The 14,231-nt window shown below is 48.8% G+C and overlaps 1 protein-coding gene and 1 non-coding gene across 8 annotated transcripts in view; one reads left to right on the top strand and one right to left on the bottom strand.

The window, feature by feature from the left end:
- Window positions 1-14,231, top strand: part of WDR37 (WD repeat domain 37) — a 59,441-nt gene that overhangs the window by 38,224 nt on the left and 6,986 nt on the right. For 3 of the 7 annotated variants that reach the window (XM_027089377.1, XM_027089378.1, XM_027089381.1), the window contains 2 exons: window positions 2,253-2,493; window positions 3,648-3,789. In XM_027089377.1, coding sequence (XP_026945178.1) covers window positions 2,253-2,493; window positions 3,648-3,789 — 383 coding nt within the window. Of the gene's footprint in view, window positions 1-2,252; window positions 2,494-3,647; window positions 3,790-11,071; window positions 11,204-14,231 lie in introns of all 7 variants that reach the window. The other 4 variants (XM_027089379.1, XM_027089380.1, XM_027089384.1 and 1 more) reach the window with 3 other exon arrangements.
- On the bottom strand, window positions 8,072-8,144 carry TRNAW-CCA (transfer RNA tryptophan (anticodon CCA)). The gene has a single exon. It is a non-coding gene; the product is annotated as a tRNA-Trp (tRNA).

The following is a 14,231-nucleotide window of genomic DNA, read 5'->3' as shown; positions in this document are numbered from 1 at the left end:
CTGGACATGCAGGCTCAGCGACCATGGCTCATGGGCCCAGCTGCTCTACGGCACGTGGGACCTTCCTGGACTGGGGCACGAACCCATGTCCTCTGCATCTGCAGGCAGACTCTCAACCACTGCACCACCAGGGAAGCCCCCTCCATTCTTTTTCCGAGGTCCTGGATCATCTTCACTATCATTATTCTGAATTCTTTTTCTGGAATGTTGCCCATCTCCACTTCATTTAGTTGTTTTTCTGGGGTTTTATCTTGTTCCTTCATCTGGTACATAGCCCTCTGCCTTTACATCTTGTCTATCTTTCTGTGAATGTCTCATGTGTGTAAAGTTTTAATGTTGGTAACAAAAGAGGTTGCATGTTGAGAAGAATGAATCCACAGGTTTAAACCACAAACCCCTCAGTTACATGCTTGCTTTTCCTGTAGGATACAGATGCACCTTCTTTGGATAATCACGCAGGGTCTTAGTTATCCTTTTTGGTGACTTGATCTTCCTAGTTTCTGTTGAGGGTGGCTTTTTGCTGTAGAGTCTACACACACTCAGCCCTTCCCTGTGCTGCTCCTGTGGGGGGAAGTTTCGCCAGGCAGAGGAGCTGAGTGATTTCATACAGTCGAGCAAACATTAGGTTTCCATTTACGTTTTGGCTGTAATTGTTAGAGGATGATAGTAATCTTCCAGTTTTCATATCTCTGCCTGTGAATATTCCTTTAGTTTTTCTCTTTTTAATCCTTTTAAATGTTGTTCTATTTAGAGATGGGGTAAGTAATTAATGAATTCCAGTAATGAGTAGGAATGAGTTTTCTTTAGATAAGTGGTCTTAACGATTCATTTTTAATTCAGTGTATTATGTATTTAATTTTAACACAGATTTTTCCCTTGTGGGATTTCCAAACTGTCATGTGCTGTGCTTAATGCACGCGTTCACTCAAGAAACAGTGAGCACTGGAGGAGGACGGGGCAGAGGTGTGCATGAAGACTGATGCTCAGAAAGTTCAGAAAATGAGTTTATGTTGTATGGATTTCCTTTTCCAAATAAAATTTAAAAAGCACCAATTTTGTCAGAGGGAATATTACATATAATACTTAGATTAAAAAACTTAATAGTTTATTTAGAATGTAAGGTTGACTTTATTTTCTTTAGGATTTTGTTTGTGTTGGATGCAGGGACTTTTCTTGCTTGAAAGTTGCTGCCTCAGGGCTTGGAGGTACCCTGGGGACCCCCGCTTGAATTTGAGATGCACCTGAGGTGTGGTCGGTGCCGGGACCACTCCGTGATCTGCCATGAAAGGAAGAGCAGGTGGTGCTCCCTCATTACTGCCCAGCCCGAGCCTTGTGCTTGGATGGGCAGCACTGGTTTTCTTAAGCTTTGCTGGCTAGTCTCGGCTCAGGTTACAGCCCTCTATTGTGTGTGTATACATGACATACATCCATGCGCTGTGTGTGTCCATGTGTGTGTATGCACGACATGTATTTCCATACCTATGACATCTGCTCCCGTACCCATGTGTGTGCACTTGTGCCCAACGTGTGTCTGCCTCCCGCTGGCCCATACGCTCTGTGAGGCGGGGCCCCAGGCCCACATCACCTCCTACACAAGTTCCACATGGACATGCCAGGCAGCGGCCATCTCCCCTTCTCTGCTGTGTGACCAGCATGTGGTCTGGCACCGTGTAAGCACCTGATAAATATTTGTTGAATGAATACACCGTATTTTCTTAAAGACCTGAAGCCTAGGGTGACTATTAGGTTTTTTGTTTTATCCTTAGCTTTTGACAAAAGATTATTGATAATGTAGGAAAATAAAGTGAACTCTCATGTCTATTAACATAGCAATAGAATTCTAAACGTGTTTTAAATAGGCTTCTGAGAACTGAATGTTCCTTTTTTTATTGTGACAAATTATTGATTTTCAGTTGTGTTTAGTTTTATTACTTTTCCCCTAATCTGTGGTGAAAACTTAAAATGTTGAAAATCATTTTATTTTCCCCTTTTATTGGTTAGTGGAAATGAACTGTAGCTCATTTGATGTAGCCACCTCATTTTTTCTTCTTATGTTTGGCCCAGGGTTTTAGCCAAGTAGGAGATGGTGAAGTTGATACACAGTCACTGAGCACTACTTAGTACCAGACACCCACTGGTGTTGGTCGTAACGTTGGTTAAGTCCTAGAAGGACAGACAGTAACAGTGCGATTGTGCAGCCGTGTCTGGCAGCCTCAGGATTCCCAGGGAACCGCCTCTCTGCTCTCCCCCAGCAGCAGCTCTGTGGCGAGGACGAGGTGGAGTGCTCCGACAAGGACGAGCCCGATGCAGACGCGGACGCATCCAGCGACTGTCCCACCATCCGGGCGCCACTGACATCACTTAAGAGCCACCAGGGAGTGGTCATAGCCGCCGACTGGCTGGTCGGGGGCAAGCAGGCGGTGACGGCCTCGTGGGACAGAACGGCAAACCTGTATGACGTGGAGACATCGGAACTTGTTCACTCCCTGACAGGTGTGCAGGCACTGCATTTCCGGTTGTGTGCAGACGACGTCTCGTCTAGAAGGACTCTTGGTTCTCTTGGTGCAGCTGTGATTTTCAGAGCTCCTTTATGATTAATAGAGCTGTTGGTAGTTAAATTTATCTTATCTTCGGGGGAGTTAATTGCATCTAGATACATGCAGTATCCAGATATTTGAATGTGGTTGTTGTATTAGTTTTCTTTTGCTTTGTAACAAACTTCCACATGCTTAATGTCTTAAAATAACATGAATTTATCACATTGTGCCCCTGGGTCAGGAGTTCTGGGCACATGCTCGCTGACCCTCTGGTTCTCAGGGTGTCATGGGTGGAGTGAAGGTGTTGGTGGGGGCTGTGCTCTCACCTGAGACCTGGGGTCCTCTTACTGCCTTTGGGAGGATTCCTCTTCTTGTGGCCCATGACTGAGATCCCGTTTTCCTGCCTGTTGTCAGCTGGGAGCAGTTCTCAGCATCCAGAGGCTGCCCTCAGTCCCCCATGGCCACTCCAGAGGCATCTCACCATGTGCTGTTGGCTTTCTTCTAGGCCAGCAGGAGAGCATCTCTGCCGGGACCCTTTGAAAGGGTCCACCTGACTAGGTCAGGCCCATCCAGGACAATCTTTCTTTTGATTAACTCAAAGCCATGTGATATGGGGGCCTTAGTTATATCTTCAAAATCTGTTTTGCTTTCAAAATGTACCGAGATTACCAGAGCATTTGCAGGTTCTTCCCAAACACAAGGGCAGGAATCCTGCAGGGTGTGTACCAGGGCTGGGCATCTCTGGGCTGTCTCAGAGCTCTGCCCATCACAGGCCTTTGTGCATGTTTATCGGTGAGTGCCTTTCCTCATTGAGTGATAAAGGTTTTGTTCTACCGAGTGCTCCACCTGTGTATTATTAGAGGTTATTCTGCAAGTGCGGAATTTGGAACTGTACTTATTTACACACTTGGCCTGTTGGAGATCTGCCTGACCTTCCAGCCATCAGGGTCAGGAGTGTCCCACCCATACTTGTCCCGCTCTTCCAAATGCACGAGGGGAAGGAACACGGGTCCCACCTCAACCCCACACACCATTCCCGCAACTCCTCTTACCGGCAGCATAGCAGGGGCCTGCCTCCCTGTGACCATCTGCCCTTCGTCTTTGTCGCAGGGCACGATCAGGAGCTGACGCACTGCTGCACACACCCGACCCAGCGGCTGGTGGTGACCTCCTCCCGCGACACGACTTTCCGTCTGTGGGACTTCAGGGACCCTTCCATCCACTCCGTGAATGTTTTCCAGGGCCATACGGAGTGAGTCTCAGTTGCTTAGATGTCTCTTTTTAACTATTCGAGAAAGAAGTTTTGCAGGTAGACGTTAAGACTCAGTTCTTATTTTAATTTTCAGTGTTAATTTCCAACTCCACTGTTTTTCAGAATGGCTACTCTCCCAAAACACTTAGCTCCATTTTGGAAGATTTCACTGATCTCCCCTCCTGAAACTGGAGGTGGGCAGGAGGTGGGGAAGGGCCAGGAAACGCTCGGGTCATGGTGTGAACATCAGAGCGGTTCCCTGCCCCTCCTTGTCCTCGCGCTGGGCTCGTTCTTGTCTAGTCTTGACATCACGCATGTTTGCAGGGCTGTTCCAGGAGAGTCCCCACGTCCCACCCTCTGCCTGGTGGGCAGAGCTGCATCCCGACAGCTCGCCCCCCACACGCTTTTTCTCACCCCATGTGACCTTCCCACTGAGTGATGCCCAGCCTCCCAGCTTCTCGGCCTGCAGTCTGGCCCTCTCCCGGCGGCCCTGTGCAGCCCCCGCTGGCACTCCTGTCACCCGCAGCTCCCGACCATGTCCTGTCACCTGCCCCCGCTGTCCTGCAGGGTCCCTCCTGTACAGCAGTGCATCCGTAAAGGCCAGATCACGGCCATATCAGCGAACGCTTGGCAGATGAACCTGCTTGTCGGCTGCTCCAGTCTGATTTCCTGTCTTTGTCACATAGTCCTGTAAACGAATCCATTTTCTGTGTTTAATGTTAGGTACTAAATTTTAGATTTAATGTTCAAAATTAATAAATGTTCAAAAGGAAGCCAGGACAGTGTTCTTCTGGAAGCTCGAGGTCAAGAGGTTGGTGTGTGCAGCCCCAGGGACTGCCCAGCTGAGTGTGGGCTTCAGTGGGAAGGCCCTCATCTGTCAGAGGGGCGCGCTCCTGCTAGGGGGACCCCGGGCTCCCCCAAGTCCCTACCTCCTGTGGCCGGTCCTGTTTGTGGAGGGGGGATCCTGCTGGGGTGCCCAGGGGCCCAGGAGCAGCTGCTCTTCCCTGCTTTTCAGGCAAGTCACTCAGGGCCCAGGGAGCAGAAGGGACCGTTCGGTCACAGTGCGCTGGACGAGCCAGGACTCTGCCCACACAGCCCTACTCCTTAGTCTGCACGTCTTTTTTCCACGTTTCTCATTTTAAAAGTTTAAGCATAACATAAAAGTTGAAAGAATAGTCAGCAAATCCCCATTTACCCTTCTCCTGCGATCACCCATTTTTATTTTTCCACATTTGCCTCTGTCTCTGCAGACACATGTGCAAAGGGCTGGATGTACTGCACGCACTCGTACTTTCTTTGGCTGAGGCTGTGTCTTTGAGAATAAGGACATTCTCTAAATATCATGGTATCGTTTCCACCTGAGAAAAATTAAAAACAGCCTGTGACAGCTTCTGACATCCAACCTATGTTCACATTTATCCCTGTTGTCCTCAGAGAATCTTTTATGTTTTTTTAAGGTTTAATTGAGATTCATTCATTACATTTAGATACTATGTTCCTTGGTCTCTTTTAATCTGGGGCAGTTCCACCCATTTTGTTATCATTATTTTTTGTGACGTCGAGTTTGTGTGTGGAATGCAAGCCAGTCTCATGTGGAACATGCACCCTCTGCATTTCTTCTGCGGCTTCCTTTCTGCCGGAAGTCTCATAGCCACTGCTGTGTGTGCCGCGTCCCACCCATCACTGCACGACTGGGGACGCTGGCCTGGACCACAGGTAGTGTCTGCCAGGTGTCCCCGCGACCGTGAGGGTTGACACGTTGAGGTGCATCTTGTTTCTCAGCGACCTTCCACCCAGTGAAAGGTCTGATGTCATCAAGGGTCCTTGCCTGAATCAGTTATTCCTTTGAGAGTTGGGAAAGGATGGTTTTGCTGATTCTGTCCTTTCTTCCTGCGTAAGCTGGCGCTTTATTCATTGGCATGGTTGAGAGTTGGTGCAGCCTCGCGGACCCTCCTACTCTAGGATGATGGGCCTTTGTGGCCGTGAGTATGAGCGATGCTCAGGCTGTGCCAGATTCACCGCCGAGCGCCCCATGGCTCCTCTTCCACGAGACCCTCACTCGGCCAACTTGCCACCCTGGCCCGGCAGGCGTCTGTCCAGACTCACCCTGTGCCGTCCGCCCCAGTCTCCTCACTGAGCTGGCCCTGCTGGTGGTCCTGGACCGAGCAGAATCTGGCCGGAGATCCAGGGCGGGTGGAGGAGTCTCGCATGGAGGGCAGGCAGTCCTTCTTGTGGCGCACGGGCCTCTGCCCTGCTCGCTTGAGCCTCCCCTGCCGCACGGGGTAGGGTAGGCCTGCGGGGGCAGAATCCAGGAGGCTCCCCTGGTGAGTGTGGAGCACGGTGAGGACTCGATGAGTCATGATGGCCTCCTGCCCGTCCGTGGGTAAACCGAAGCAGGGTCCTCAAGATTGCCGGACTCTGAATTTGGTTCCAGGGAGCTCTGTCTCCATGTTATTTGAAGGGTCTTTTGGTCACATTCTATTTTCGGTTGCTCTATTTAACTTCTGAAAGTTTTTATTTTTGTTTTGCACAAAAAGCCAAGAACTTGTCTTACTGGGAGTCGATGGAAGAGCCTGGTGTAGCTTTGAGAGCATGGTAGCAGTGGCCTGTTCCCACCTGTCTTCTCTGATTGTGGAGGGTAGCAAGTACTGTGTCATGTTTAAAATACCTGTTTAATTGTTGGTCTGTTTTTGCAGCTGGTAGGTGTGTAAAACGATGGTTGTTTTGGAGAGAGACATGAGGAGTGTAACTGGGGATGAAGGACTTATTTCCAGTATGTGACGCAGTTTCTTAGGTTTGATTTTTCTAATGGGATCAGGAGTGGCTTAGAGTTGACAGGGTGCTGGGTCCGCCCCTGGGGGCCTCTCCCAACCCCGACCTGAGACGTTGGTTCACGCTTGAGTTCACTTTTACTACGAGGACACAGGAGCTTTTGGATGGTAATAGAATACACGTAAAGTACTGCTCTTACTTAGAGTATTTACGTTTTCTCTTTTCTTGCTCTGTTAGGATGAGCTAGCATATTTCGTTGATGTGTAGATACAAACATCAGTTTTAAAAAGTTCTCTCTTTGGTACTAATTTCCTGCAGTAAGTGTCAGAGAAGGGGAATCTTCACCTTTTTTCAAGCCTTCGTGAATTGGTGGGCTGGGTGAGGGGCTGGCTTTTTTGTTTCCTGTTGACTTTACGGTTGTGGCTGCACTGGGGCCCACAGGCCTTGCAGAGGCTACAGGCCGCGTGGTCAGCAGATGGGGCTGCAGGCTGTTCTCTCCCTTTTGGAACCACCATCCCACGTTACATCAGCTGGGAATGACTGCAGTTTGGAAAAGCAGGAAGTGAGACATTTTACAGGCTTTCAGTTAAGGACTCTTCCTAGTCCCTGACTTGACTGCTGCCTTTTTGTGTCTGGCACGGGTCTTCTGGGGTCGAGCCATATGACACGTGGTATCCACGGAATGTACTCCCTTTGCACGGGGATGTAAGTGTGGACCCACGAAAAGGCGTCCGTTATCAAAACCAGAGTAGAGGGAGCGCTGTTCACTTTGATCAGTCACAGCTCCAAGCAGCTCCGGGTGTCCTGCCTCCCTTCACATCTGTAGGGATGCCCATGACCCCCCGTGCTTGTCCCCATCTGTCCACTGGCCCCAGCGTTGGCTGTCCTGCCTGCACTTCCAGCCAGAGACAGTTGAGATGTCCTCTCGGGAGCTCACTTCAATGCCTGCAGAGCTTGCTCCTGGGCTGGGAGGTGACTGAGTTTTCTGGGATGGTTTTCTTGATCCTTTTAACCCGATTCTTTTCTGAACATTAAAAGCAACACTCAGAAGTGCTGTTCTCTGGAGCGTTGCTGTTCTTTCCTTGTGTCGCCCTAAAATGTCCACGTGGAATGTTTTCAGTGGATCGTCACTTAAACAGAGGCTGTATTTCTTAAAATTACGTGACCACATATTTCACATTACTATGATGTGGAACACACTTTGGAAAAGCCTATCTTAGGGCATATTTTCATTTATAGGAACTCAGCACAAATTCTTTAGTGAAGTATGTTAGACTCTCACATCTTTCATAATGTGAATAATTCAGTTACCTATATGGGTAATTTGAATTTTCTGTGTTGCGTTTTCTTAAGGCAAGATGTAGTGGTATAGGCTTCAACATGACTGGCTTAGTTCTGCAGTCCAGTTTCTCTGGGAGCTGGGGGAGAGTTTATTTTTCCCTTTTCATTTTCTTTTACCAGGTCTTCGTTACTGGGTGTGGGATCTTTAGTTGTGGCATGTGGGATCTAATTCCCTGACCAGGGATCGAACCTGGGCCCCCTGCTTTGGGAGCATGGAGTCTTAACCACTGGACCACCAGGGAAGTCCCCTATGCCTTTTTGAGAAAGTCGGGTTTCACTGAAAGATAAAAATCTGTAGTCAAATGGGTCCCCTTGAGATTTGTGCTGCATTATTTTTGGTGGGTAGAGAGGGCTCCCAGATGGAAGGTCTGTTTTAAGGTTTTCCTCATAAATTTTTAGAAAAGACAAAAAATGAACCCTTTTCTTTTTTGGTATGTTGTGTTTATTTTCACTCTGTATTATGAAATTTCTTCATTATATTAGGAATTTTAACATAACAGGATTTACTTAGTGGAATTGGGGGGCTGTATTATTAGACTAGCGTTTAGTGGCCCAAGGTGTACCAATTTGCATGAAAAGTAATTTTAGAAACTTTATATGACAAATTTTTCCTAATAGTGGGAATTGTAATGTGTGCTGTTCTTGGAAATAATAGAAATGTTTAATTGGAAAAATTTGGAATGTCATAGGAATTTCAACTCTTGGCAGTTTCTGTCTTATGTATTTCTGTCATCAGCTGGAATTGAAATCCAGTGCTTTTTATCTGAAATGAGCTAAATCCTTATGTATTCATGTGTTTTCCACCTCACAGTGTAACTCAGGGAGTGAGCCACTTCAAGACAGCCTGGTGGGGACAGTGCCTCGGCTCCTCTGTGTACCTTGCGCTCAGTCGGTGGGGCTGGACTTTGACCTTGTGGGCTGTGGATACAGAGACGTCCTGAAAGTGGCTCTACTATAACAAAACCTATACTTAGGTTAAAACCACTGCTGCTCTTGAGAGATGCCCGTGTAGACTGTCCTCTAAAGCAGGGGTCCCCAACCCCTGGGCCGCAGACCGGTATGGGTCCACGGCCTGTTAGGAACCGGGCCGCACAGCAGGAGGCAAGCAGCAGGCAAGCAAAGCTTCATCTGCTGCTCCCCGTCGCTCCCATTACCGCCTGAACCATCGCTCCCATTACCGCCTGAACAAACCCGCCCCCCTCCCCGCCCCGTGGAAAAATTGTCTTCCATGTAACTGGTCCCTGGTGCCAAAAAGGCTGGGGACTGCTGCTCTAAAGGGAGGCTCCTGATCCCTCTCCTCCCAGCACCGCTGCCTCCTGTGGAGCTTGGTAGAGTCGTCACCACCACCCCCCCGCCCCCCGTTTTTTAGATTCATTTTGTTTTGTTTCAATTGCTATAAAAAGGGACTGACAGTTGAGGCAGTCACTGGTCATTAAGCTTCCCCTGTGGGTGGCCGATGACTCCAGTCTGTACCCAGCTGACAGTATTTACACGTGCGAATAAGCTCTGGCATTGAAAATATCTGAAATAAGCTCAACGTGGGTAAAATATCTGAGAATGCAAAGTTTTTTGTTTCTTTCTTTTTTGCCTTAATTCTTTTCATATGATTTTAACTTCATCCCCCAAATGTGAACTTAGGTACTTTCTTGTCTAAAGAAAATAAGACATGGCATCTAACAAAAACTTGGTTTAAAAAAGTTAGAGATTATAATCATTGCTTTAAAGTTATGACATTTTCATATGCTTCTCTTGCCAGATACCCAGAGATCTAAATTCTAGATCTTATGCTTACAAAGGTGAAAGTAGCTTTGAATTTTGTGTCGTGCTGTTGACAGTTTTCTTTATGCTAGTTTTTTTTTTTTTAATTAATTAATTAATTTATTTTTGGCTGTGTTGAGTCTTCGTTTCTGTGTGACGGCTTTCCCCAGTTGCGGCGAGCGGGGGCCGCTCTTCATCGCGGTGCGCGGGCCTCTCACTGTTGCAGCCTCTCATTGCGGAGCATAAGCTCCAGACGCACAGGCTCAGTAGTTGTGGCTCATGGGCCTAGTTGCTCCGCGGCATGTGGGATCTTCCCAGACCAGGGCTCGAACCCGTGTCCCCTGCATTGGCAGGCAGATTCTCAACTACTGCGCCACCAGGGAAGCCCTATGCTAAGTTTTAAAGAGAAAAAGTGTTTTGACAGTGTGATACTTTTAACTGGGTGGTGGTTCGACTTAACTGTTGAATTCTGTGCTTGGTCAGCGACACAGCGTGTGTGCAGGCCTGTGCTGGAGGCGGGCGGCAGGTAGGGGTGGTTGGCAGACCTCTGCGCTGGGCTGAGAGTCTGTCATTCCTGGTCTTGGTCTTCAGCCCTCGTCTGTGATGAGGAGGAGGAACAGGGGTAGCAATGACTGCTGGAGGAAGGAGAGGCCTGGGGCACCACAGGGGCCGCAGAACTCGAACCTGAACTCCCCCCAGTTTACAGCCCCTTCTCCACATGCCTGGGAGTCTGCTTCTGTCTTCTGTTCGCTTGGGTAGATTGAAAACAGTTTCATTTGGGGAAATGTAGAGACTTATGTAATTTCTGGCAATAGATGGTTGATATCTGAGGTTACCATCAAACCAAGGCTGACAGTGTGAACTCCCCATAAATTGCCCCGTTTCCGATTTTCTCAGCTCTGTTTGCCCAAAGACTCTGCTCAAATTCTTAGAGACTGGAGTGGCAGCCATGGTCTCAGAAATGTGATCTGACTGCAGTGGTTATGAATCAGTGGATGTTTGTCTTGTCATGGAAATGGGCAGAGGGCATGAGTGGTGGTGCGCGGCAGCTGCCGGGTGGGCGTGTGCACCTCGCACACGTGGGCACTGTGTGGAAAGATCTTGGGAGTGTCTCTGTCAGCAGCTGAGGAGCCATCTCCTTGCTCGCTCACCTTGGCTTTAGAGGTAGGTAGTGGGTATACAGTAATTTAGTTACTGATCCCTGGTGATACATTTAAAAGTTGTTTGAAATTCAAGAGATAGTTTTGAAAAGTAAGAGGAGATGTAATATTTCTCCATTTATCCTTTTTAAATTCCTCATTGAAGAAGGGCTGATTAGTAACTAATAAAAATAAGGACTTAAGGAAATTAGTGCATTTAAATGCCTCTTTGTTGTGAGCTGATTGCTTCACTTTTCGTTGAGGTGACCCAGAGCAGCATCGTCAGGTTATTCACACAGATGGACACCTTCCCGACTGCGTCGTTACAGCCTCACTGAGACCTACCCGAGGCACGTCTGGACCTGACACAGGTGTTGGCAGGACCCCCTGAGCGACGGCGAGCAGTGAGCAGCGTGGGGAGGGGGCAGCTGCCGGGCAGAGCCTGGCTTTGGGAGGTGGTAGTGACGGCGGGAGGTTAGTCTTGGCTTACGTTACACACACACATACACGCACATGTATCTGCACACACATCACGGTCTGTGCAGCCTGTAACACTTCTGGACAGACACGTTTACACGTGCATGTATATGTTTCTGCACACACGTCATATTCCGTGCAGCCTGTGTCACTTCTGTTGGGAACTCCACACGGTTCTGAGGCACATTTGCACACGACCTCGGGCTGTCAGGACCCTCTGGCACCTGTTGTCCAGCGTTAGGGGAGTCACCCCACGCTCTGGTGGGAGAGACGCTTCGGGTGGACTCCTCGTTTTACCAGCGAAGGAGAGGTGCCTTTCCAGCCCCGGACCATCCCCACAGACCCAGGCTGGGCCCTCTGGCTCCAACTTTGCAATTTAGGGCCAATCTACTAACGTATTTGAGAGTAAAAATCTTGTAGTTCCTAATATATTTCTGACTTTTATCTTATGAATAGGGCTTGTTTATATCATATTACTTTCAAAACTTATGAACAGATGTTTTCCTTTTGGAAGATTTAAAAAATAAACCTTTGAAATTCTTTACTTCCCAATTTTTATGCACAGAATCATGTCACATTGATACTGGGACAGTGGCTATTAATTGATGAGCATGTAAGCAGATAAACTCTTGGACTCAGAAAATCAGGGGATGGAGCGTTAAAAAACTTGAGGGAGATCACTCCCCCCCCTCATCTAAGTGGAATACGTTCCTCTCAGATTTCTTTAAATTATTGATATAATTGCAGCACTCAAATCTGACTTATGGTTGACTGTTACATTGTTTGGTAAGAATGAAATCACGACCAGGTTTCACAGAAAGGAAATCAGAGTCGTGACCCTTGATACTGCAAGTGTGAAGTTATTATATCAACCTTACTGATTTTAACTTCTCTGTAATCATTTTAAATCAGGTTGTGTGGACCTGTCATCTTTGAATAATCTGTGGAGAAGGTTCTTATTAATTCGGTTAATAAAATGCTGAGGAGAATTTAGCCTAGTAAGAGCAGTGCTGTTTTGACTCACCCCTTGGAGCCCCTCTCTGTGGCCATGGCGGGCACGTCCCCAGAGCTCTGGCATGGGTGCCGTCGGTGGGAGTGTTGGTGTTAGGACAGAGCCCGGCCCTGCAGCACACCTGTGTCCTCTGCCAGCGTGGGCTATGGGGACGTTGTCACGCGCCCCCTCTGTTGCGTGTTCTCTTGTGGGAAGCAGGACCAGGCACGCGAGAGGTGTGCAGTCTGTCGAGGAAGCAGTTCTGTGGTTCAGGCCCATCGCGAGGTGAGTTGGGAAACTCTCGACTGACCCTGGAGAGGGTGGCTGGAGAGAAAATAACAAGTGAGACCGAGGCCCTGCACGCTATGTGCGCTACCTGCTTTCTTCCAGGAGCAGTTGGACTTTAAGTCCTGAAAAATTATGTGTGATGCAAAACTGACTTTTCCTTTGAATGTTTTTTATCTCAGGGTCTGCTTTTTTGGGAGCCGGCCCTCAAGGATTCTCCAGAAGTGTGTTTCATTTGGAGATGAGTTTTCTGTTTCTCATTCAGGCATCAGAGATCTTGAAACACAGGAGACATGAGTCTCTAACTTCTGAAGAGCACTCCTGATCGGAAGGGCAGTGCTGTCTGAGATCTTGGGTGTTGCCGAAGACTTGTTACTTTGTGGGACGTTTAGCTTGGAAGACACAGCTTGGAAGCCAGTGGTCAGGAAGGAAGGCGGTGGCCCGAGCCCCTGCAAGCAGCACCAGTCACAACAGGTCTCCTGTGTGCGGGTGCGGAAAGGCCTTCTGGTCCGTGTGTCATGTCACGTCTGTGGGACTGCACTTCACGTGCCCTGCCGCGATCCTAAGCAGGCGAGAGCCACCCGATGCCTCCTGGGGTCTCCCCAAAGGTGGAAGAGCCACAAAGGTTCAGCCTGGGTCCCTGTTTCTGGAGCACTTGCTCCTCTGGCTTGTACTTCAGGTGGGAAAGTGTCACTTTGCTCCGTCGGAAGCTACATCCTAAGAATTAGAGATAGGAGCCCTGCAGACGTTGCCCAACGTGGAGCCAGAGGAGTCGCTCGCTGCCTCTGTGTCTCCCAGGCTGGCATTTTCCACATCATGTATTTCCTTACTTTGCTGGAAAATTTCAGCAGAGTGTTACACAAAGCAGCCATGTCTCTGTGTGGTGGGGGGACAACTGTCAGTCCTAAAGAGGAGCACGAGCTCTCTGGACGCTCTGTTGATTGAGGCCCATGGAGGGAGCAGAACGTTCCAGGCTGTGCAGTGTGTGTGGTGAGTAGGTGCCGCGCCATCAGCTGGAGGCACACACTCAGCTGCTCTCAGCAGTAAGATAAATGAGGCAGTGGGAGCTTGGCGGAGCCGAGCCTTCCCACCCGCCCCTGAGGGACCTGCGTCGGAGGGGCCTTTAGAAGGATGGCCTCACCAGCTTCTCCTTTGATGCCCTACAATACCTGTCAGGGTCGTGATTTATTGAAAACCTGACGTCTTTCAGCATTTCATTAACATAGAGTTAGACGAGCTTTTGTGGGGACTTTTTCCCACTAATTTAGCAGAATGTTAACTGAAATTTAACTTGGCCAAACCTCCTGAGGCCTCGAGTCCACAGAGAAATCACAGGCAGCAGAGGCATCTGCCCCCTGAGCCTGGCCAATGGCCGAGCTGCTCAGACAGTGCTGTGCCTCGGCCCTAAGGGGCAGCAACACCTCGTTTCTGCTCAAGCCCTTACGGTGTCCTTGTTCTTCAGATAGGGAGTTCGGGTGGGTCATCAGGTTGCTATTCGGATTTACCCTCACTTCTGCCTTTCTCCCTGTGGCGCACGTGGCCTTTGATTTTAACATAGTGCCCTCCATCCATCCACGTTGTCAGAGGTGGCAGGATTTCATTCCTTTTCGTGGCTGAGTAACATTCCATTGTGTGTGTGTGTGTGTGTGTGTGTGTGTGTGTGTGTGTACACACCACAT

This window comes from Aethalodelphis obliquidens, unplaced genomic scaffold, assembly GCF_003676395.1.
Source record: "Aethalodelphis obliquidens isolate GAN/ISIS:26980383/991018 unplaced genomic scaffold, ASM367639v1 scaffold65, whole genome shotgun sequence".
Lineage (NCBI taxonomy): Eukaryota > Metazoa > Chordata > Mammalia > Artiodactyla > Delphinidae > Aethalodelphis > Aethalodelphis obliquidens.
This window is presented reverse-complemented; position numbering and strand designations above follow the sequence as displayed.